Here is a 22600-nt window from a genome sequence, read left to right on the forward strand (position 1 = left end):
CTCTTTACTTCACCTCTGTCTCTTTACTTCAAAGCTACATTCAGAAGCAAGCAAAACAGAAGTCTAACATCTCAAATTCGGTTTACCGCCAATGCTCAAACAATATCACTCCCTATCAGCAGCAAGTCCCTTTGGAGAAATATATAGTGGCACGATTTACTCAAAATTATACCTAAATTACTGAAATTTACACCTAAAACTATCTAAATACTTGAGTGGCCTGCTGAGAAAAATGCTAATTCTATACATCTTCTAGGCAGCCTTTGCTGACTGACACCTGAGAAATGCAGTATGGAGTTTAAATCTCATCCCCTGTGCAGACTGTTCAAGTTCTCCATCCACTAATTACACCTCACTACCACAGCTAGGTTCAAGCTTTCTTTCACCAGTGATGTTTAGTTGAAAATGGTTCATCCCTCAGGGAAAACATGAATGAAGATACTAAAGATTTCTCTTGCAGATCAAGTTAAAAGCTTTTTAGCTTGGTTGCTGGATGAGGATCTGGTTGTATTAGTATGAGCTAATTGATTTGGGGGGGGGGAAAAAAAACCTATAGCCCTTACCCTGTCTTGCTATTGCCCTACAGTTTGCTGGTAAACCTCCAATACTCAAGGACCAATTCTTAACAGATGCAGTAGGGTAGAAGGGTGGATGTTTTCCATTTTAGCAATTGGTATAGACACAATCTGGATTATGCAGTCCATTATTAAGAAGTGTCAAGGATTAGCCAGTACTAAAAACACTTGTGGGATTAGGGATTTATTTATATGGGGACAACCAGGAAAGAGAAATAACTAAAGACTTTAAAGAGAAACTGTAAGACTGCATTAAACCCTGATGTGGATGTTCTCCTTTAGAACTACATTTGAATGATCTAACTTCACTGTAAATTAAATTAAATTTGGACCACTTGAATTCTGGATAAGAAGGTCCTTGGAGGTTTTAATGATGTTTAACTGCTCTATTTCTGAGTCTCATCTTTAGCTGATTTGCATTAATTCTCCTGAATTGCTCTGTGTAGATAAGTCTCAAGGTCTGAAATCAGAAAACCCAACAAAAAGAAAAGCGACTACTAAACTAACAACAACAAAACATTTCTAAACGCAATTGCAACACAGCTTATTTATCTGCAAAGGCAACAGGAAGCATTCAAAATGACTCTGGATCTGCATACTGAAGGACAAGATTTAGAAGCAGGCTCTCTTAAATAAATGCCCAAGTGAGGCTCCTTCCATGCTGCTCACACTGAGAACTGTTTGTTCTGTAATTGCTGTTCAGCCAGTCTTACACCATAGCTTTTAGGAAACCCTGACCACCTCGGAAGACATTCAGATCAAGGTTTAGGTTTATAATTCACTAGCTACAGAGCTTCTGACCTACGACTTATCAAAAGAAAAAACCTTTCTTTTCTCTTTTTTTCATTCCAAGTTCAACTGCTTGAGGCAAAACAAAACAAAACTTTCTCTCATTTCTTTTTTCCATCTCTGTAATCTATGTAATCCACAGTTGACAACTTCTTCCCAGTCTATTTCTCGTCTGGTACTAGAAACCCAGTGAAACAAAAGGGCATTACTAACCTTTCTGCTTTAAGGGAAGGCTCAATACTCTCCTTCCAGATCCATGCAGTCCAAAGAATATTACAGGTATCTAAGTCAATTATGGACCAGTTAGTTTGTTGTAAACTCTGTTAACTTACCATTGTCATCCAGGAATTTATCATTATACCAACATACAGATACAGCAAGCCTTCCATTGTGTACCGAGGGTTCTCTCTGCGCTTTTACTCTCTACAGCACAAATGCTCAGCTTTGAGGTGTGCATAAGACCTCGTTCCCTCATACAACGTTTTTCTCTTCCTTTTCATTAAGAAGTATATTGTAAGAATATGCATTTAAATTTTAATAACAGACATTTTAAACAGGTTTTCCTCACAAAGAGATAGTTCCTCCAATTTCTCTCATATGTGGAGCAAATAACTTCATAGCACTGCAGATGCCTTGTAGTTACTGCTGTTCAGAGGGCACGTCTATACTTAGAGGTGAAGCAAGGTGAAGCAAGGCTGGAGCAAAGTGAAAAGCTGCTGAACCACTGGCTCAAATCCTTTTGTCTACACCACTGACAGTAGCTAAGGCGAAAAGCATCCACCTTATGCCTCAGAAGAGGCAAACTCAAATATCCTCCTTGTGGACAGGACAATCTGTGCAGGCCTGACCTCTCTTGAGCCCACATGAACAGTTCTGGCCCATTATGCTGAGGTACCGAGCACATGCTGACTTCTCCCCTATTGATTGCGTTTGAGCATGTCTGAACTTTCTAGAAAGCACAAGGAGCTAAAAGCAGAGAAGTTAAGGAGGAGAAAGTGTGCCAGTTTTAAAATCCAAGAGAAAGCCAATTTAACCTTGACTTCTGCAGCGTTTGTAAAATCACAACATCCAAGTAGGGCTTTAAATGAAAAAACACGTTTCTTGATTATTCTGGGGTGATAGGAATTGCAGAAATTTGTAGAACGTTTCTGAGATTCTGGTATGCTGTTGCCCTTTGGAATATCCTCATTTTATTTTCCACTGGAACACGTAATCTATTTCATTCTGAGGTTCTGAACTTATAATGGCTGAAGCACAATGTCTAAATCTTACTGATTTCTAAAATACCATTCTGTTTTTCAGGACATCAATTGTCTTTTGTTATGAGTTTGTACAGACTCTTCCATGACAAGTATAACAAACGGAACTGCGAAAGTCTGCCTGGTTCAGCAAAAAAAACAAACTGTTTTCTGCTGACTTAATGAGCTGAATCAGCTCATGAGTGGTTGAACAAGTACCAGTGCCTGTTAAAAAGAGGCTGCACCATGGGGCAGAAGTAACAGAGGGCAGTGGAGGAAGCAGGGGAGAGCAGAAGCCGAAATTCTTCTTTCAGCAGTAGCTACCTGTTAAATGGGCTCAGGTTTACGGACACGAGCATGATGTCTGAAACCAGGCAACCCTCTTTGCCCTGCTTCCCAGGGGCACAGTTCTGCTGAATGTGTAAAATGTGTTGTTAAGTATTACAAGATATAGCAAAAAAAAAAAAAATTTTTTTTAACTGAGTTGAAGTTTGCAGTAGCTCTAATGCATTGAACAAACTTATAGGAAATAAGTCCTATTTCTTGATTCTTGATGCTGTCTAGAACTAATCAAAAGAGCATGAAGTCCCCAAATAAGTCATTTTTGTACAGCTTTTCAAAAAGCAAGGTCCTTTATTGTAAAAATTAAAACAATTTCCTTTCAGTCTCCATCCCCTTAAAAACCAGCTCGTCCAGTTGAACTTAAGTCTTTTCTAAATAACTTTCTTCTGACTACACATCACACTTCAAAATTTAAGAAAAAGGAGTTTTTCTGTATGAAAGTCAGGATTAAAATCTTTTAACAGAAAAAGTTTTACAACTTTAACCATGAAACCACTACTGGGTGGTTATGATATTCCCAAGACGCATTGCATGATATTTGGGGGATGGGGTTGGTACAGATATTTATTGGGATTTTTCTGTAAATAATCATCAACATGCACTGGACATTTTGCTAGAATATGCTAAAACCATGTATATAGAAACATTTTGCCCTTTTCTATCTATATTTAAATTAGACCTTTGTTCAAAAGCCCATCTCAGATCAGAACTTTTGTACTTAAACCAACATTGGAAGAGAAGAACTATATTTAAAAGAAAACTTCCCCCAAAATGAATAATTTAAATTATTAAATTATCCAATTTTATTTTCTACCTAGTTTTGATTAAAAGTCAGTGATAAGAAACTCTCATGCTGTCCTGTGTAATAAATTCATACATAAGAGATATATGGAGAAATAATAAAAACACAGGTACCTCTTAATGCATATTAAGTAATCACACACCAAACTGAGCAGCCTCACACTGTGAAATAATACAGGTCTAGGTACCACAGAGTCCTACATGACAATCTTTCACACTGCCTTCTGCTCTTTTCCTGTACTAGAAATACTTTCCTGACAGGCTCTTGTACAAAATTTATCACAATAGGATAACACTGATGGTATTTTCATTCTGCAAGTTTTATCTGCACACCTGCAGATAAGCCAGTAGGATTTTTACTCAGTTTTTCCTTGAGTAGTAATGTATATACGTTTACTAAATCTTACTGTTGACTGCAGAAAGGAAAGCTGAGGTGTGTGTTTGTGTGTGTGGAGGAAATGTAAGAGTAGGAGGGAAGAAAAGCAGAGCAGTATGTGAACTCCTGAATACAAAAGATGGTGGCAGCAAGATGGGGGTTGAAATACATGATGACACATCATTGCTCTTACCATTTTAACATTACTATCGACTGGTAAATTCATTATGCTTATACCACTAAGATTTTTCAGCTGTTTGCAAGCAGACACAGGAATGTGAGAATAGAATAAGAGTGGTAGGCAAGGACTAGAATTAGAGAGAATGCATGGATAAATCAGACAGTAAACAAGGAGAAATACAGAGAGGATTGATAGACAAAAGGCGAGCAGGAAGGAAGGGCAGAGTGACTAGAGACCATGAGGTTGTTTGCTGAGGTTAGCAGCAGACTGTAGCTGTGAGATGGATGGAATATACAGTGGGATATGCCAAGAAATAGCTGGAGACTGAAGGGCAGAATGCATACATATGGCAATGTCATCCTACTCAAATCTAGGCACCCTGTCAATTATGCTCCTTAGTTCACATTTTCAGAGTAATAACCGATTCCCTTGCTGAAGGTAACACAAAAGGCGGGTGTGCCAAGAACCTCTGGAAACTGCAGTTGGACAACAGAGATTTCAGAAACCAGCAACTATGGATACTTTCCAAAGAGTGGCTGTTAAAGATCTTCTGACTCATCTTACTTCTGAAATGGAGACATAATATCTAGCTATCCTAGAGACGGTAGCAAGTAAAGCTCTTTTCAATACATGGGTATTATAAAAGTGTTAGATATTATTTTTGTTACTACTACCAGGAAAAGGCAATAAAATACAGTCTGGAACAAAGTGTAGCACATTGGAATATTGTTGCATCTTGCTTGAAAAAATTATCTTTTTTGTCAAGGGTAATAAAAATACACTATGAAAATAGAAACTTGTAAAAACAAATCTCAGATAAGTAATCTAAGAGGGTGGGAGTGTTATGAGAAATTGAAGTTGGTTTGCTTGATTGCTTTTATGCTAAGTGGCTTGAGGATTGGGCTGAATACTCTAGGCTGCCATAAGATTCTCTGTTAAGGCTGATTTGTCCAAATCCATTGCTCTGACAGAACTTGGCCATTTATGAATCTCTTGTGGAGAGAAATCAAATACTATAAACTCTCAGGACAGTGATGTAAATCCTGTGTTGTAATTTATTCAGCTTGAAGCCACCTCAGACCACTTACATTTTGGGAGGCTCTTTATTCCCTTCAGAGGGGCTCTGCACATGCTACTAACTCTTTACCCTGTGAAACTTTGAGCGGAGTAAGAAATATGCTGGTTTGACATTTGGCAGTGTGGCAGTGTAGCTTGTGTGTAACAATCAAAGCTGATCTTTAACTTGTTTGGGTACTGAGAAAAGTACATCCCAAAGCCAGATTGGTCTCAGTAAGGACTGGAAAAGCCAGTTACCACTTCCTACAACAGTCTAAATGGAGCTCCGGGCCCCTGCGTGGCTATGTTATATTTGGTATCCAAGCTAGCTGTTTTCAAGCCAGCTGAGGTGTAGCATGAGGTGCTGTTACTGCATTGCTAGATGGCAGTGTAGAGGTAATGATATGAGAGATGACTATAGATACTTATCGGCTTTAAAAGCTTTAAAGGTGAGAGCAGGAAGGAGATAAAGACTGATTTTTAAGGGAAATAAGATTTTACTTTCTGGAAATTACTATTTGGACATAAAGCCTGATTAATGACAATTTAGTAGTGTTTTTAGCATCTAATCACGTTTGCTCAGGGTGGTTTTGGCTCCTGCCAGTGCTGGTTATCCAGTAAATTCCTAACTAATGATATACATGATATTTCCTCTGTCATCTGAAGCTTTAGTAGGAAGATTTCTTTTAAGAAACTCAGTCCAGTGCAAGAGGTTCTTCTCAGGAATGCTACACAAATTTTGAAAATTTTTATTTTTAGTTTCCTGGGCAACAAGTTTGCTTATTTGCCTATTTTGCTGAGTGGCTTCAACAAGCCAAAGTAGCAAGTTTTCCTCAGATGGGAGCATTACTTTCTTATGGATTCATTTTACCTGAACTCACACTTTAACTTTCTAGAAGTAAAAAATCCCCACAAGCATCCTACACATAAAACTAAAGTCCTTACTAAAAGAGAATGTAGGCCTATGCCTAATCCAACTTATTTTAAAAGTGCTTACATACTGACTCACATGTTAGCATGGGCATAAGTCTGATCAATACTTTGGGAAGGGAGGGGAGAGAATCTGTTACTGTTTCTTAAGGCTTTTATCCTTACAGACTGAAAACATCAGGAACTTCTGTGCGTATGAAAGGATTAAAGCCACAGGAGTCTCACCCCGCTTTGTTAGGGCATGAACTGATCTACAGCTATGTAGACAATCATGTTATTTCTTTAAGTCACAATTCATTAAGGAACTGAAGCATGCCAAATTGTAATCATGAATGAATATACGAGCAGGAATGGTAATATTGGAAGTCCTTAATCAATTGGAATTATAACTATTAAGAAAACGAATAAAAGTTTTATTTTCAGAGAAGATATTTTAAATTAGAATACTCGCTTTATTTCGATATAAACTAGTTTATCAAGTTATGTTTTGGGGCTTATTTATTTAAGCTGGCTTGTTTTAGTTTCTGAGATTTCTATAGTCATCTCGCTATACATTCTCACACAGCAAGTCATTATCATCACATAAGTTGTCAGAAGAATTGACAGATAGTTGTAGTTATGGACAAATAGACATGCTAAAATGTATTTTAGAACACTAGAAATTATTTCTACTGCATCTTCGAGCAGGAATAGTAACAGCTTCATTAACGGTAGAAACAAAATGGAAGTAAATGTTAGCTTTTTAGGTCTCTACAATGTTATTTGATCTTTAATCTTTTAGCAAGATTTGTTTCAGAGATAACATTGCCAGCTCAGAAGGAATGTCTATAAAGATTTGAAATGGCTGGCGGTAAGAATTGTTAAGGGCAGAAGCAAAGACACATAAAAATGAAATTAACATAAAGAGATATAATTTGCAAATCTCATTTTGCTTACTCTTTTGTTTACCTATCATTGCAACTAGCAGGATACGAAATGGCTGTGATGAAAAGGAATGATTACAGGGGAATCTTGGTTCTTTTAGTGAGAATGTATTTGCAAGTATTTTTTCAATAGTATATCCTCTCTTGCTTATTAGGAGGGCCCCTTGCTGCAGGAAAAAAAAATATATGAAAACATAATTGTGAAACCTCAACATTTGCTAAGGCATTGGACTGGAAAGCTCTAAGTTTTTCTATCTCCCCCAGAAAAGATCAGGTAACAAATCACTACCCTTAAAAAAAAAAATTATCTATCTATCTATCTATATATATATATGTGCATTTTTTAAAGGACAGCGATATACGTATATGAATATGCATTCCAAATATAACGGAAAATATCATGAGATAGTTTTTAAAAAAAATGTTGAATAGTTTCCCAAGGGAAGTGGTCAAATCCTATTATTTGCAGAGATAATTAAAACTAGATTGGATAAAGCACTGGAAAAATGTATGGTGGAGAACCATTTTGCGGTGGCAAGGAGATGGACTATGTGACCCAGCAGGTGTTTCCTATCTCTAAATTCCATGATTCATATTATATGAAGATGACCAATAACTTTTTTTATAATAAAACATAAATATTTCTTGACAATCACAGCATCTTATGAAAACACTCTGCTTCACTATTCTAGAAGACTATAAGGCTGAGTAATCTGGTAAGTCCATTAATGGTTCTAAAACTGCAACAAAATAAAATCAATGATTCAGATTTAAGTAACATTTCACAAGTACTGTATCACAGTTATGCCTCTAAATATTACGCTTGGTGACTTGTTTACATTTGACTTTGGTCCAACATAATAGCTAACAGCAAATGAAATAGCAAAGTTCTACATGCAAACAAAGGGTACACAGCAGATATTGAAGCCCAATTTGAACTATGAATCTACTAGTTAAGTTAGATAAGTGATTCACTGTATCAGTGAGAATTTCTGAAACAAGATACAGTGGCCTGGATTTTTCCCACGTACCTTGGGATATTTACTGAGATGCCTAAAATTAGCATAGTTACCTTGAACTCCATCTATAGCCACTTAAGATTAAGTTGCTCTGCCATGCAGTTCCAGCTACCTAGAATACCAAAGAAAAGCAAGAATGAACGGGGAGGCCTCAGCTATTGACCCCTGCCCCAACAGGGAGAGGAGTTTAAGAGACACTCTGGGGCATCCAGTTACAAATCTTTCCTTGGAAATGTTAGCAGATAATGCTCTACGTGGCCCCAGCTAGTCACACCTTACAGCAGAGAGCAGTGGCTGACGCTGAAATGATACGTAGCCTCAGCCATTGCCTTCTCTCCTCTCCAAAGCAAATAGAAGGGTTATATACTGTGACCACAGAGTTTCCTGTTTTATGTTCGGTGGTCCTTTGAGTCCCTCACACTCTCACCTCCCTCAGGATACATCCCATGCATCTTCTTGAGAGCATATACACTCCTCCTCACCAAAAACAAAAATCTGAGGTCTACTTCTGTGGGCTGATTCTTCCAAAACAAACTATAAATAACTCCTACTGACCACAGCGACTTAATCCTATTTGCAGAGATATAATAGAGTTTCTTGAGCACAATGAAAGTATAATGTTGGGTTAGAGTAGGAGGGCAGGTGATGTCTTGCACTTTCTCTGTACTTATCTAACAGTATGGAATAGTGCACAAATCCAGCCCTTAGGCTGCTGAAAAGAATGGTATCTTAATACTTTTCAGCATGTTATAATTCTTAATAAAATAGTAACATGGATATATAGCAATGATACATATACATCAAATGCAATATTGGGGGAGAGAGGGAAGGAGGGGCAAGGTGCATCGATGGCACAGTTCCCACATCTGACTTGCTGAAGAGCAGAATTACATTAAAGTGCATTCAAGGGAAATGTGTAATAAGAAGTACACATAGAAAGTAAAGATATTTCCACCAAACCTGGAAACAATGCTCATATTTAGATATATTTTCCTGCGCACACCGAATTCCCTAGGAACTCGATACAGCAAAACAATGCAGCGTAAGATTAGCTTTATGCACTTTAATGGGGCTATTCATGTGCTTACAGTGAAATGCTAGCTTAAGTGCTTGACTTCAGGCTTATGTATTTCAACAATTTTAAAATGAAAAATGACAGTCTTTAAGAAAATGTGACAGAATAGATTTTAGAAAAATGGATCTCATAAAAATATTCCAACTTGCAGGCAGCCTTGCTCCCATCACTCACAGGACAGCCTCACCTCATCCACTGCTAGAAGAAAGCCTCAAATCTGGCTCTTTTGTTATATCTAGGCATACAACCAAACTACAAATGTCCAAAGCAATTTGTACTCTAGAGGTAGTACTACAACCATTTTTCTTTCTTTCTTTATTTTTTTTTAAATCGTAGCTCTTCTGGTAATTTTCCTAGCAAAACGGAGGTTTGAAACAGTTTACCTAGAAGAAAGTCTACAGGAGGAGACAACTGCTTGACCAGTATCTAAACGAAACTGCTTCTGCAAGAAGTTATCATGATGAGCCTGAATAACACTCAGCTGTGTCATCATCCTATCTTTTAGGAAGGACATGTCACAAGTGACATTAGGCTAACATATATGTCCACTCTAAGTGTACTCATGCACCTCACCTAGATAGAAAATTAACAGCAAAATCTACAGTTTTTCTCCTCTCACAATCCCCATTTTGCTATTTTAGGCTCAGATCGACCATTCAGAATCCAAGCAACTCTATCTACAAAAGAATTTGAAAACTCACAGCAAGAAATGCTCAACTCTATTACTGTAGAACTTGCAAGTTGCTTAGATTAACCAGGTAGCTAAGCACCAAGAACGCTCCTGCTGATTAGGATTTCATATGTGTTCCTTAAGGCAAAGGCATCTTTCTTTTTCCTCCATCATAGTCACAGGGTAAGAATTTAGGATTTAAAATACTTCTTATGGCTCTCTAGAACTGAAGTAAAGTTCTTCCACAACTGTCATAGCTTTTTTCCTCTTTGCTTCAGGCATCATAATAAGGACCCTTGCAACATAGGTGAAGGGCAGGAAATTTAGGACTACTTAGTGCTAAATGGCTTAAGGATAAAAGTTCATCTCCCATCAAACCAAGATACCTGTCAATCTGCCGTACTCTTCTTCAAAGCTCTGAGAAGCCTATTTTTTATTAGCTTTACAGGCAGGCATTCAAAACAGACTTGGTACCTAAAAAGTATAATACACTCTACCGGATTTTAGTTCTTGCAGACAGGACTGGGGCAGTTCCTCGCTCACAGTAGGAGACCACTAGACCAAGAGTAAACATTGTAACAGAGCAGTTACTTTCAATCCTTTTCAATGTGTACACCCCCAAACGTTTTTCAATGACAATGTACCTCTCTCTATAGCTGACTTAAGGTCACTGGCATTAGGCTTCCTTTTGCAAACTTCTTAGAGGTAGAACCCATGGCAGGGATTCAGTGACCACACTTTCAAATCTGTAAGCATTGCTATCAAAGCAACTGGCCCTGCAACGCGAAAAAGATCTGCCACCTGTATGTTAGGCCTAAGAAATGGTATTCTTCAAAAATTCAGAGCTGTCTAGATACATACGCAGTGTTTATTTGCTCACGACATATATATGGTGAGGAGCTTGTTTTGAACGCTTAACATCTCAACTCTGCTACTGGTGCATTATTTATAACTCCAGAGAATTTCTCCAGCCTTGAGGACGCCTGAAAATAAGGATTATGTAAGAATAGGGAAGAAGACAATGCCAGTATCTATGTATGAAGAGGCCCAGAAGAGCCATAATATTGTTCAGGCGAATTTAAATATTCATTCTTTCCTTGTTAACATAAAGCCTCTCTACTTTCTGTTTCTCAATTAAACAAGAGGTGAAGTGGTTTACACAGCAGCACTTTAGTGAGATGGAATCTAATTACAGTTAATCTCCCAATATACAAAGGGATGGCTTCCCAACAGTTAATAAAAAAGTGATGGTTAGGAATGATGAGAGTACTGCTTCCAAAATGAAGTTAAAGTAAAGCACAAGAACGTTTAATTGCCAAATTAAAAACCTGCATTGAGACACATTCATTTCTCAGGCCAGGAAGGATGGAACAAGTTATGAATATAATACACTTCTCATTCTAGAGGAAAGAAAAGCTTAACACGTATATTTCTTACAGTCCTATCTTGCATTGGTGCTTCGAGAAGGACTGCCTCCATGTCAAGAAACAAGGTGCCATGATGCTGGCTGTTTGAACGAAAGGATAATAATAGAATATGGGCACAGAGAAACTATAATACTGAAATTTCATTTTTTTAATCCTAATGGGGATCTGTGTTTCCTTAGATTTTGTTAATATGTGACAGATATAGAGAAGAATCCTTCCTATCATAAATTAATATGTTTCAGAATTACATAGCTAGAAGCACTCAGGGTTTGACCTTGTGTTTCAACATTTTTCTCCATAGTCCTCCAAAATATAATTGTATTATGCTGACAGCCAGTTCTTGTAATACTCCGGAGGAGCCATCTGATCTACAGAAGCATATCTCTAGCTCAACTAAAATAAAGTATTGAGTAAAATATGGTCACTCTTCATACTTAGTATTCACAGCTTTCCCAGTTTCTGGCTGTGAGAACTGGTAATGACCGTGTTAATAACAATTTCGCTCCTATCACATTAGAAGATACTACATAAAACTTCTACTTGACAGTTCAGATTAGGACAGTGCACACTAAGCTACACGCCACCATTGGGTGGAGGGACAAAAATACAATACATTCTCCCAAGGCTGACAAAAAGACTCTGATGCTGTTAAAAGAGCACTTGAACACTGTTTCCTCTTCGTTGTTATCGAACACAATTTGAGTTAATAAAGAAAACAGAAAAGTCACAGACTAAATGACGTCAGTGTTCTCTCCAGAAGAACGGTAACTGTTGCAGAAATAAGAAAAGTAAGAAAAGATTACCATGCCTAATACTTCAAATGTTAGTAATTAACAACTTAGTAAAAATTGCATATGATTTCTACACAAATCTTGCCATCTGCTCACAATAAAGAACATGATATGTATCTGTTGCTTCAAATTTAAGTCACATGAATTAAGTCAAAGCAATTCAGCAAATTAAGACTAACAACTGATACTTTCATTAGTACCCTTGGTCAATTATTTGTAACCTTGTATGTCAAGAATGTGGAAGTGTTCTCTCTAAATAAAGAGGTTCATTAACTCAAGAAATTCCTAAACTTATTCTTGATACTAATAAATGACATTTTCTAAAAAGTTGTGTGACTCCATATACATGTACAGACTCTAAGTATAATATTGAATATTCTGATGTTGTGTAAACAAGATTAGTGTGTAATAGGAAGATTTTTGAGTAAAGCAAAAAATTCCTGATAGCCAGCAAAAAGATACCATGATGCTGACAGCTTGGTCACGTTCTCTGTCCAGCTTGCCTTGGACTTGGAAACCATAGGCACCTTATTAGATGACAAGATGATAAACTTTTACAATGACAATGATTAGACATGCAGTCAGAATTTTATTTCAGAAAACAGTCTGAGAAGAAAATATTAACACTCATGACTGTATTTTATTCATCCATAACTCTCATCATCTTTTCTGAATGCAGTTCTTAACACAGCTTGAGAGTCTGTCAAGTTCAAGCTTCTTCCCTGCAGCTTAAAAGCCTCCTGTGATACAGAGGGTACCAACGTTCTAGGGGGGAAAAAAGGGTGGGGGGGGGGAAAAAGCTTCTGCTCTCAGGCCTGAATCTAGAACAATTTCACAACCACTTTCTGAGTAGTTCTGAACACTTGACTCGCAGTGACTCTCACTTCTGAAAGTGATCTTTCAGAATCAAGTCCTTCGCCATCAGATATAGTCAAGACATTTATTTTAAATTGACTTATAATTGCCCCTTTTTACATAATAGAGGCATCAGCTAGTAACATAGCTCCCAAATTTCACTTCCTTTGCAACGACCGCTTGTTAGGGAAGATCCTTTGACAGTCACAGATTTCTTTTTCACAATGCCATCACATTGGCACTGATTTCTTTCCTTAAATCATAATAAAACTAACAAAAACTGTCTAAAATGTCCTCTCTGCTGCCACAACAACTCCTAACAGTCATCATTAGAACTCTGCTGGTATGACTAAGGTCAGCACACCTTCAAAAGAGGCAGGAGATGGGACACACTAACTTTATATCATACACCTGAAAGACTAAAAATAGACAACCAAAGACCCATACCTACGCTCACAAAACACAGGCCTCTCAGATGAGCACTGATAAATTCTTTTTGGCACTACATGTAAATTCGTGGAAGTTGAGAGCAAACATAGGAGTTGACATACAGTCTGGATGCCTGACAGCATGTCTGACATAGTGGGCTGTGGGAGAGAAAAGGCTATTGAATAGGATAAAGCTCGGATATTGTATATAACAATCCATGTTTTAGGCATCAATATAGGGAACAAATGGAAGATTTGTCCATCTCTCTCTCGTACGATTCTGAAGGTCAGCAGTTTAGCCATCCCTACCCTGTGATCTCCTCGCACAAAAAAGCTTAAAGCAGCACTGAACATAGGCCTTTGCGTAAAACCAATGCGTATCTGGGCTAGCTCACAAAAGAGTAAAAATAAGAATTATTCAACAGGTCTAGGCAACTTTAGCTGGTCTCAAGCAACATTGGCTCCATTTTACAAAAAACGAAAATGAGGGACAATAGCAACATGTGTACACGCATGAACACGCGTGTGTGTGTATGCATGCGTCAGGCGAGGAGAGTTATTAAATCAGTATTTGTAATCCATCCTTGCATATTTATGGAAAAAGACAACTTCACGCAACCCCAAAGTGGTTTTAGATGCAGAAGTACAGAGAGCATAAGAGGAACAAACAACAGCAAGAACAAATTCCCTGGGATGCAATTTACACTGGGAAGCTTCAAAAAGGCTTTTTAAAGTTATGAAATGGCATGTTACATAACAGTACCTTACTCTGGCTGATTGCCGCTTCAAGGAAGGAAACCAGGGCACACAACAGGCACGTAATCTAAGCGGTAGGTCCCGCAAGCGTCTGACTTGATCAACGGCTCAACTGCTTTGGCAGGAGAGTTTATACTCTGGTCAAAATTGTGTTTTTGCAGCAGCACTTCTTATACAATCACAGCAGAAAGAAACTTTATTTTTATCCCAGATTTATGTGGCAGCTCTCTTTTAGAAATTAGAAATTTTCCTTTAGCAATTTAATCTAAAACTCTCACTGGGCTTTTAAGTTTGGGAGCATTTATCAATAACTGGCATATCAATAGGGATTTCTATGTCCTAAAAACTAGAAAAGTGGAACAAATAGTTAAAGAAGAGATGCACAGAAAGAGGGTTTAGCAGTAAGGATTCATTATTGTCACATCAGTCTCCTCAGGATATGATTTTAAACATTAAGATTCACAGTTCTAGATACATCTATAATTAAAAACAAAGTTTAAAACATGCCAGAAAGTTCAATCGGATAGCAATAAATCTGGGATTAAAGTGCTACAGTCATTTGGAAAGAGATTCCTGTGGTAAGAACTGAAGACCCATAGATTAGATATTACACAACAGTGTCCTCAGCCCACATGCAAACAGAAGTCATCAAATGCCCCTTAGTAACTTTTCTGCAATATAGCAATTTTTGCACTTGTGAAGCAGTCATATTATTTGATGCCATTGCAGCTGCTGAAATATCCAAGTTAACTGCTCAATGTAAAGTACAGCCATCATCCAGTTCTCTTCTTGACCGTGATGGAGTCCTCACTTCAGACCTATATGTGAAGACTAGTTGAAATTACACTATGCCAGAGCACCCATAAACTTGTTTTGTATGGCACTGTGAATTTTGGCACAGTTCACAACTAAACCACTTAAATCCTTTTGCAATTCTGATGCAGTTATTAATGCAGCAATTGACTAGAAAAATATCTGCAAGGACTCCAGAAAGTGGCAAGGAGGAAATATTTAGTTTGAATTGCTAGTAACAGAAAAACACTGGAAACAATCCTTTGTAAAATAACTTCTCTTTCCTCAAGGCTAGGTACATTTAGACGACAAACTCGATTATGGGAAAAGAAAAACCGTACAGCGCTCAGATTTTTTCAGGCATGGAGAATTCTCTGCTGACGTTACACTAACTAATCTTCAAAAATTTTCCACCTGAATTAGTTCATGCAGAATTGAAGACAATATCTTTAATATTGTAAAGAACTTTCCAAGCTAAATAACTTGCTCAAATGTATGAGCCAAAATAAAATCAGAAGAGTTAAACTTTGGCTGTGGGTTTTACAAAATATTTAAGGAAATTACAAGATTACCAAATAGTATTTCACTATGCAAATGCAGAAAACAAACAAACAAAAAAAAACACATTAAAAAAAAAAAAAAGCTTCCATCCTTACAGGCAACATGCAGTTGATAACCTCTTCTCTTCCCCTGCAGCCAATTCATACCAGAAATGTGTGAAATGTTCCGGTGAGGGAGACAAAGAAAAATACAACTACAGGGCGATTGAAATCCTACTAACAAAAAACTCATACTGATTTCAGCGGGCTTTAAAAAACACCATATAAATCATCTTCTTTCTTCTCTCTCCCTCCCTTCCACTCTAAGTTTCCAGGCATCTATTCCGAAACTGTAACATGCAACTGGTGCGACAGCTAACAGCAGAATGCCTCTTCCCTGCATTTTGTCCACCCCCTTCACTCCAGTATAGTGACAAGGTTCGCTCTAATTGCTACTAGGCCGTACTAGATCCTATATATTTGAAACAGAGCTATATCTCACTCCATTCTCCAGAGGCTAACTTTATTCTCCAGCTGGATCCCTTAGCAGTTCTGATGTCCCAAAGACAGTAACTTTTGGGGACTTGGCATTTATGTGCTAAATGTCACTCTTCAGATGTTTGATAGGGCCATGCAGTGATACCCCCCGAAGTAAACAGCCTTCACATTTTTCATTTGTTGATCATCCCAAACAAGCACATTCCTTCTCAGCAGAAAGAAAACACAATGAACATTTTGCAGTCACACTTAGTTGAAGCATTTGCCAATAACAACCAAGTGCTGATTATGGCATTTGCAAACACTAGTGATAACAAGAGGCAAAACTATAAGAAAGGTACTTCAGAGGTCTGTAAGCTTTAAATGTCAGAGGGTGTGGGGGTGGGTGGGTGTGGGGGTGGGTGTATATTATTTATTTAAAGAAAGGACCAGCACATGCCTCTAACTTAGTTACTGTGATAAAGGAAGAGATCTTTGCAGAGCTGGTACAAGTTTGCTGGAGCAAAAAATCCTGGTTTTCCCCCTAAGAACAGAAGACAAGATTAATGCAAAAGGTGCTGGCAGCTGAAGAGTATGCCAGGAGCTAGCTCGGGAGAAGAAAAAGTACCATTCCTGCCACTTCCTTTGTGATTCCTGGTGGCTCGATGTGTGCAAACTGGAGCAACCTTTTATTGCTCTGCAAGTCACAGGAAAGAGAAACTAAGCAGGAGAATCAAGACAGGAGAAGCAGAGGAACAGCAACACATTTTGGAAAGGAAGGAGGAAATCATGATAGAACACTATCAGCAGTAAGTCAGGCTTCTACTGTTATTACTGAATTACATGCTAGACTAAGGCCTTGTCTAAACACAACAGTTGCGCCAGTTTAATTCAAATCAGTTAAAAACCTTATTACAGTTACACAGGTGTAAAGCTGTTTGTAGACAATCTTATATCAGTTTACAACTGGCTTAAGCAATTTACATGTTTCCACAAAGGCTTGCATCTGCTTAACTAAACTGATTTTAAAATTAAACTCATGCCTTTTTCCTTATTTAGATAGTGTCTAATGTACAGCTATTTTTTAAATACAACTGCACATAACTGCCCTTGAGAATCTCAAGTTTTACGTTTTCTTGGTTTAAACACTGCCATGCATTTGTCCATAATGACCGTCCAGGCACTGAACTCAGCACAATCACTGAAACCAAGTATATTAATTTATGCTGCACGTTATTGCTTACAGTGTAATATTCTTCAGTCTAGGAAGTATTGTTTCATTAGTTTCTAAAGCCATCTGCAAAAATTTTAACATCAAACTTACAAACTTATTCATCTAGAGGACAAACAAGTTGGAAGGACTGTTTAAGAGACACTTTTCTTCATCTCAAACCCAAACAGGCCTTCAAAGTTACAGCTTTCTTAACTAAGGTACCTACTCCTGCTTATAAACTATGCTGAATTGTTGCCAGTAACGCTGGCTGAAAAGTAGGAATTGTTCCTCCCAACAATAAGTCAGTATTTCTGATTAATACTTTATTACACAGATATGTCCAGTTTCTCCTGCATGAATTTTATTTACCATTCTTTCAATAGCAGGCTGAACGCCAGTGATACATGGTAGCTCTGCTGAGAAATGAGTCCTCATCGGACATTTTCCTGACTGATTGCAGATCCACAACTTTCAAGATTCTCCAGTTTGTTCGACTGTAACATGAATTCTGCACTTGGCATCATCTCCCTAATAATTCCACTGTTACGGATGCTTGAAAATTAAGTAATATTTTTTTTTCCTTAAGGCATTTGGATATTACTTTGCAAGCTCAGAACAGGAAAGTGATCTTCCATGTACAAAACGGTTCATGGCTGTTAGGCAAATTCAACTCTTCAACCACTAACATGGACATTTTTGTGTTTTGTGTTCAAAGAAAACACCACCACACCTAGTGGAACACATAAAACCAAATTACCTTGAAACAAAAAGTAAGAGCACAGGAGGACAGGAGGAAAAAGATTAAAAATCTCCATCCCATCAAGCTGTAACTAGTACAGCTGAATGCAGTTGTTCAGTAGACAAGTTTTGCATCTCCTCTACAGAACTGTACTTTCCATTTCTGTCATGGCAATAGTGACAAAAATCATTGAATCTTTCCATCTAACTACAGCACGCTATGGATTTTGATCACTGTGTATATGCACAATTTTATTGTGAGACTAACAAACCTTATTTCAAACAAAAATTCAAATAAGTATATTTACAGAAATATTAGTAAAAGCTTTTACTAGAACTGTGCTTTTGCTACCACTAAAATTCATTATCTGAACTCCGAGGCATTCAACGGTACAGACTTCTGAAGGGTTTGAAAAATGAATAAGCAACAATATCATTTGTTACCACAGACAAGAAAACACTTTACCATTAGTCAGCATTCAAATAAATCAAACTCTGTCAGGGCTTGTCTGTTCTCAGAAAGTTATCTGATTTAACTCTGTCAGTATAGTTAAAAAGATATAACCTCACTGTTGGGAGTAAAAGTTATACTGGTGAAACTTAAAGTAAACACCATATAACTTCATCCATACCAAGATCTGCAACAATTTTCAGTAAAATAAAATAATAAAAACAAGTTAACACTGATATTAAAGCTTATGTAAAACAAAGTGCTAATACGGACATTATTCTAGACTGATGTGCATCACCCATCCCATTTGGCTCCTCAACATCTAGAGAAATGGTCTTGGAAGATGTGGAAGAGAAGATAAAGGTGTCCTGTACACAACACCATCACTTAAAGCAGCTCCTCTACTGCAGCAATAAACCTAAATTACTGTTGCCAAAAGACAGGACCAGGAGCGTGTTGGAAAACCAGTCAAAGCATTTTAGGAAACACTTGATAGTTGCAAATTTCTAGACACACTTGCTCTTTGTTATGAGCCAATTTAAAAAAAGAATCCTTCACTTGAAATGCCAGTTGGTCAACTCATTAAAAAAAATCACACAGAGAAGATTAGAAAAGGGGCAAATGTCTAATTTAATTTCTCTTGGATATACTATTAGCCTATCTTAACAAGAGTAGCAGTGAACATGACACCGAAAAAAAAAAAAGTATAGCCTTCTAAGAGACAGATTCATCAAAACTGAACCTTACAATTTGCTGGAAGCTTCCAGACCTTATTGTAAAACAATATAAAAAAACTGAGTCTTTTAAGAACAACGTTATATCCAAGTGTTTATCTCAAATATGCACGCACCATACAGTACAGTAACTTTGCTTTCAAAGTTGGCAACTTGGTCACAGCTGCAAAATAATGCTAGTCACATTATCTAGGAGTTGTTGAACAGGGCTTTCCACTAAAAGAACATCCATAATAAAAAGGATTCTACTTTGCTTACAAAGAAAGATACTGTTTTCTTCTTTCAGCAACTAAAAAAAAGAATAAGGGTAGTAAGAACTAATTAGAATAATTCTAGGCAGCTAGGGCACAATTTTGAAAAGTGTAGTCCCCAGTGATTCTAGTGCAAGTGAACTGCAAATCTTCAGGGCCTCTGAAGAGCCAGGTTTGCGTATCAAGAGGAACGTCTGGAGCTCAGGCAGTAAAATCTGAACTATTTACTTCTGAAAATGCAGCCCTACATAAAGGCCAAAAAAAGGAGTTAGTGGTGTACATGGTTTTAACACTATGCATTTTCATTTTCAGTGTGCTTAGTGCCATACAACGCTTCTAAAGAGCATGGTCTCCTGCCATTTCTGTGTCATTAATTAGAAGAAAGACCAGCAAGGCTGAGCTTTTGCAAGAGTCCTACTTATCATGACCATTCAAAAAGTAAGAGCAGGATCTCAAAACTTTTACTAGCTCTCAGTTTTCTTCAGATTTTCCTTATGACTGTGACTGTAAATATTTTACAAAATATTTAAGGCAGAAATTATGAGATTACCAAATGACATTTCATGGTGAAAACACAGAAAACAAAAAAAAAATCACATAGAAAAAAATACTTCCATTTGCCAGTCTCTGCATCAGATTGGAACTGGAGAGCTCCCAACAGCAGCATGCAGGCCCAGGCCTCCCAGACGATGGCTGCGGGGGTGAGAGCAGCAAGTCCTCCCAGACCTCAGCCGCGGCAGGCCCTGCCTTTAGCTACTCCTCCTAGCTGCCCGAGTGCCCATTCCTAGTGCAGGAGCCTGCGGCAGCCAACATAATTTTCACTGGGGTAATTAAACGTACTAAATAAATGGATCAAAGGTGCATGAGCCCTGAGGAGCCAGAGTCTCGGAAGGGTAAGTTCATACCGTGAAAGACAAGCAAAAGGAGGCTCCAGGGTAGGGAGGCAGGTGAGCAGTGCTTAATACCGCCCCTGGGCTCCCTCAGGGCAAGGAGGTGAGCCCCCCCGGGCTCCCTGAGGACGACGGGTGCTGCTGCTGGTTGTTCCCGTCGCCTCCTCCGCCCGCCCGCCCGCCCTCCACCACAGCGAGCGGGCCGGGACCCTGCAGTGCCTCAAGACGACTGCCCGGCAGGCAAGAGCAGTTGGAGCCGTTAGAGCAGCCCCTCGCGCGCTGAGGGGCACGAGCACGCCTCCACCGCGCGGACTACCACGCCCAGCATGCTTCGCGCCACGGAGACGGTGTGGGGGGGGGAAGCCCTCGCGCCGAGCACGCCGGGAGCGGTGCCGCCCCGCCAGCCCACACGCACCGCAGCGCTCTGGCGCTGCGCCGGGAGCCGCCGAAGGGGCTCGCCGCTACTGACGGCGCCCGCGCCCCTCACGTGACTTACACGCCACGCCCGCGACCTCGCTCTGATTGGAGCAAACCGCCACCACTCACCTCCGTCCCTTTCATTACCCTCCCCAATAGCAGGCGATGAGCGCATCCCCCGCTCGCGCGCTGCCACGCCCTCCTCCCCGCCGCTCTGATTGGCTGCCTGGCCTCGCCCCGCCTCTTTTAAGTACCTGTCGCTCTGTGACAGGCCGTCACGGAGTTCCTGTTAGAACGGCCGCGGCGCGGATTGGTCCCTCCCCCGCCACCCGCGCCTTCCCCCCGCAGCCCCGCCCCGCCCCGCGTAGCTCCTCCCCCGCGGGAGGGCGGCAATGTCAAACCGCCCGCTCGCCAAGCCCCGCTCCGTGAGCCCTCGCGCGCCCCCGCCCCTCCCCCTCACTCCCGCCTCGACCCTCGCCGCGCGCCCGGCCGGCCGGCCGGCGCCGCGCGCCTTCAGCCCCCGCCCCGGCGCCGCCCGCGGCCGCCCCCTCTCCCCCCGCCTCGGGCAGTCCCGCCTGGAGCCCAGCCCCGCCCCTCTCGTCACTGGCCCCGCCCCCGCGCCCCCTCCTCCGCCCCCCCCCCTCCCCGCGCCGCACTGGCACGGTGACGGCGGCGGCGGGAGGCAGGCCCCGGCCCGGCGAGGCGGCGGCGGCGGCGACGGGGAGGCAGTGAGGGAGCGCGGAGGGAGCGGGCGGGCGGGCTCTGCCCCTCCCCTCCCCTGCCGAGCCTCCCTCCCCCCTGGCCTTCCGCCCCCTCCCTCTCCCCCACGCCCCCCCCCCCCAACCTCTCCGCCTCCTCCCCGCACGCGCCAGGCGGAGAGGCTGCGAGCGAGCCCCGGCTACAACATGGCGGAGCACTCGGCCGCCGACAACAAGCACAAGCCCGCCGCCAACTCCGTGGCGCTGCTCAACAGCCGCGGCGGGGCGGGCGGCGGCGGGGCGGCGGCGGCGGCTGCCGGCGGCCCCCCGGCGGGTGGAGGCGGCCTGTCGGGGGGCCTGTCGCAGCCGGCGGGCTGGCAATCGCTCCTCTCCTTCACCATCCTCTTCCTGGCCTGGCTGGCCGGCTTCAGCTCCCGGCTCTTCGCCGTCATCCGCTTCGAGAGCATCATCCACGAGTTCGACCCCTGGTGAGCCCCGGGACAGGACGGGCCGGGCGGGCTGCCCCTGCCGGAGCCCGGCGGCCCCCCCACCCCCCCCAGCTCCGCAAACTTGCCGCGGCGGGTCGGGGGGTGCGCGGAGCGGGGGGGGGGGGCGGCGGAGCGCGAAGGGCGGCGGCGGGGCGGCTCTCCTGCCTTCCTGCCTCTTGAGGTGTCCGTGCCCCGGGCCGAGCTGGAGGCGGCGGAGCTGCGGGCAGGACACCACCACCCCCCCCGCCCCCACCCGCCCGGAGACCAGGGGCGCGGGGGAAAGTTGTGTCCGCGGCGGGCAGGTGGAGAGCGTCGGGGCCGAGGCTGGGGGGCGGCCCGAGCGCCGTCGGCACGAAGCGCGGTTCGTGCCGGCCGGAGCCGTGACGCTTCGGCGCGAGTCGCAGCGCTGGGGCTCCAGATGTGCGACACCGCTCCGCGTAGTGGTCTTTCCTTAGAGCCCTTCCTGGCCGGGGGAGGAGGAGGGTGAGGAATGCGCTGCAGGAAGTAATCTTCATAAAAGTGGCTTGAGGGATTACAGCGAGACGGGTGACATTGATATACTGCCAGGTGTTTATAAAGCCCAAGGACTTTTGCCGCTTCCTACGCATCTTAATTTCCTCCCCCCTCCCTAAATATTACTTTCACTCCTATGGAAGCTGTCTGGTTCGTTCTTTGTTGGA

The 22600-nt window shown here is 41.3% G+C and overlaps 1 protein-coding gene and 1 long non-coding RNA gene across 5 annotated transcripts in view; one reads left to right on the forward strand and one right to left on the reverse strand.

The window, feature by feature from the left end:
• The window catches only part of LOC138066341 (uncharacterized), a 33224-nt gene extending 12244 nt beyond the window's left edge, over positions 1-20980 (reverse strand). For 2 of the 3 annotated variants that reach the window (XR_011139693.1, XR_011139694.1), the window contains exon 1: positions 20864-20980. This is a non-coding gene — a long non-coding RNA (uncharacterized lncRNA). Of the gene's footprint in view, positions 1-8283; positions 8395-20863 lie in introns of those variants that run through there. The other variant, XR_011139695.1, reaches the window with a different exon arrangement.
• Positions 20981-21420: 440 nt separating this feature from the next.
• Positions 21421-22600, forward strand: part of STT3B (STT3 oligosaccharyltransferase complex catalytic subunit B) — a 51152-nt gene continuing 49972 nt past the window's right edge. Inside the window, exons 1-2 of one of the 2 annotated variants that reach the window (XM_068935497.1) lie at positions 21421-21724; positions 21773-21920. In XM_068935497.1, coding sequence (XP_068791598.1) covers positions 21640-21724; positions 21773-21920 — 233 coding nt within the window. In that variant the 5' untranslated portion in view covers positions 21421-21639. Of the gene's footprint in view, positions 21921-22600 lie in introns of both variants that reach the window. The other variant, XM_068935496.1, reaches the window with a different exon arrangement.

Source organism: Struthio camelus, chromosome 2, assembly GCF_040807025.1.
Source record: "Struthio camelus isolate bStrCam1 chromosome 2, bStrCam1.hap1, whole genome shotgun sequence".
Lineage (NCBI taxonomy): Eukaryota > Metazoa > Chordata > Aves > Struthioniformes > Struthionidae > Struthio > Struthio camelus.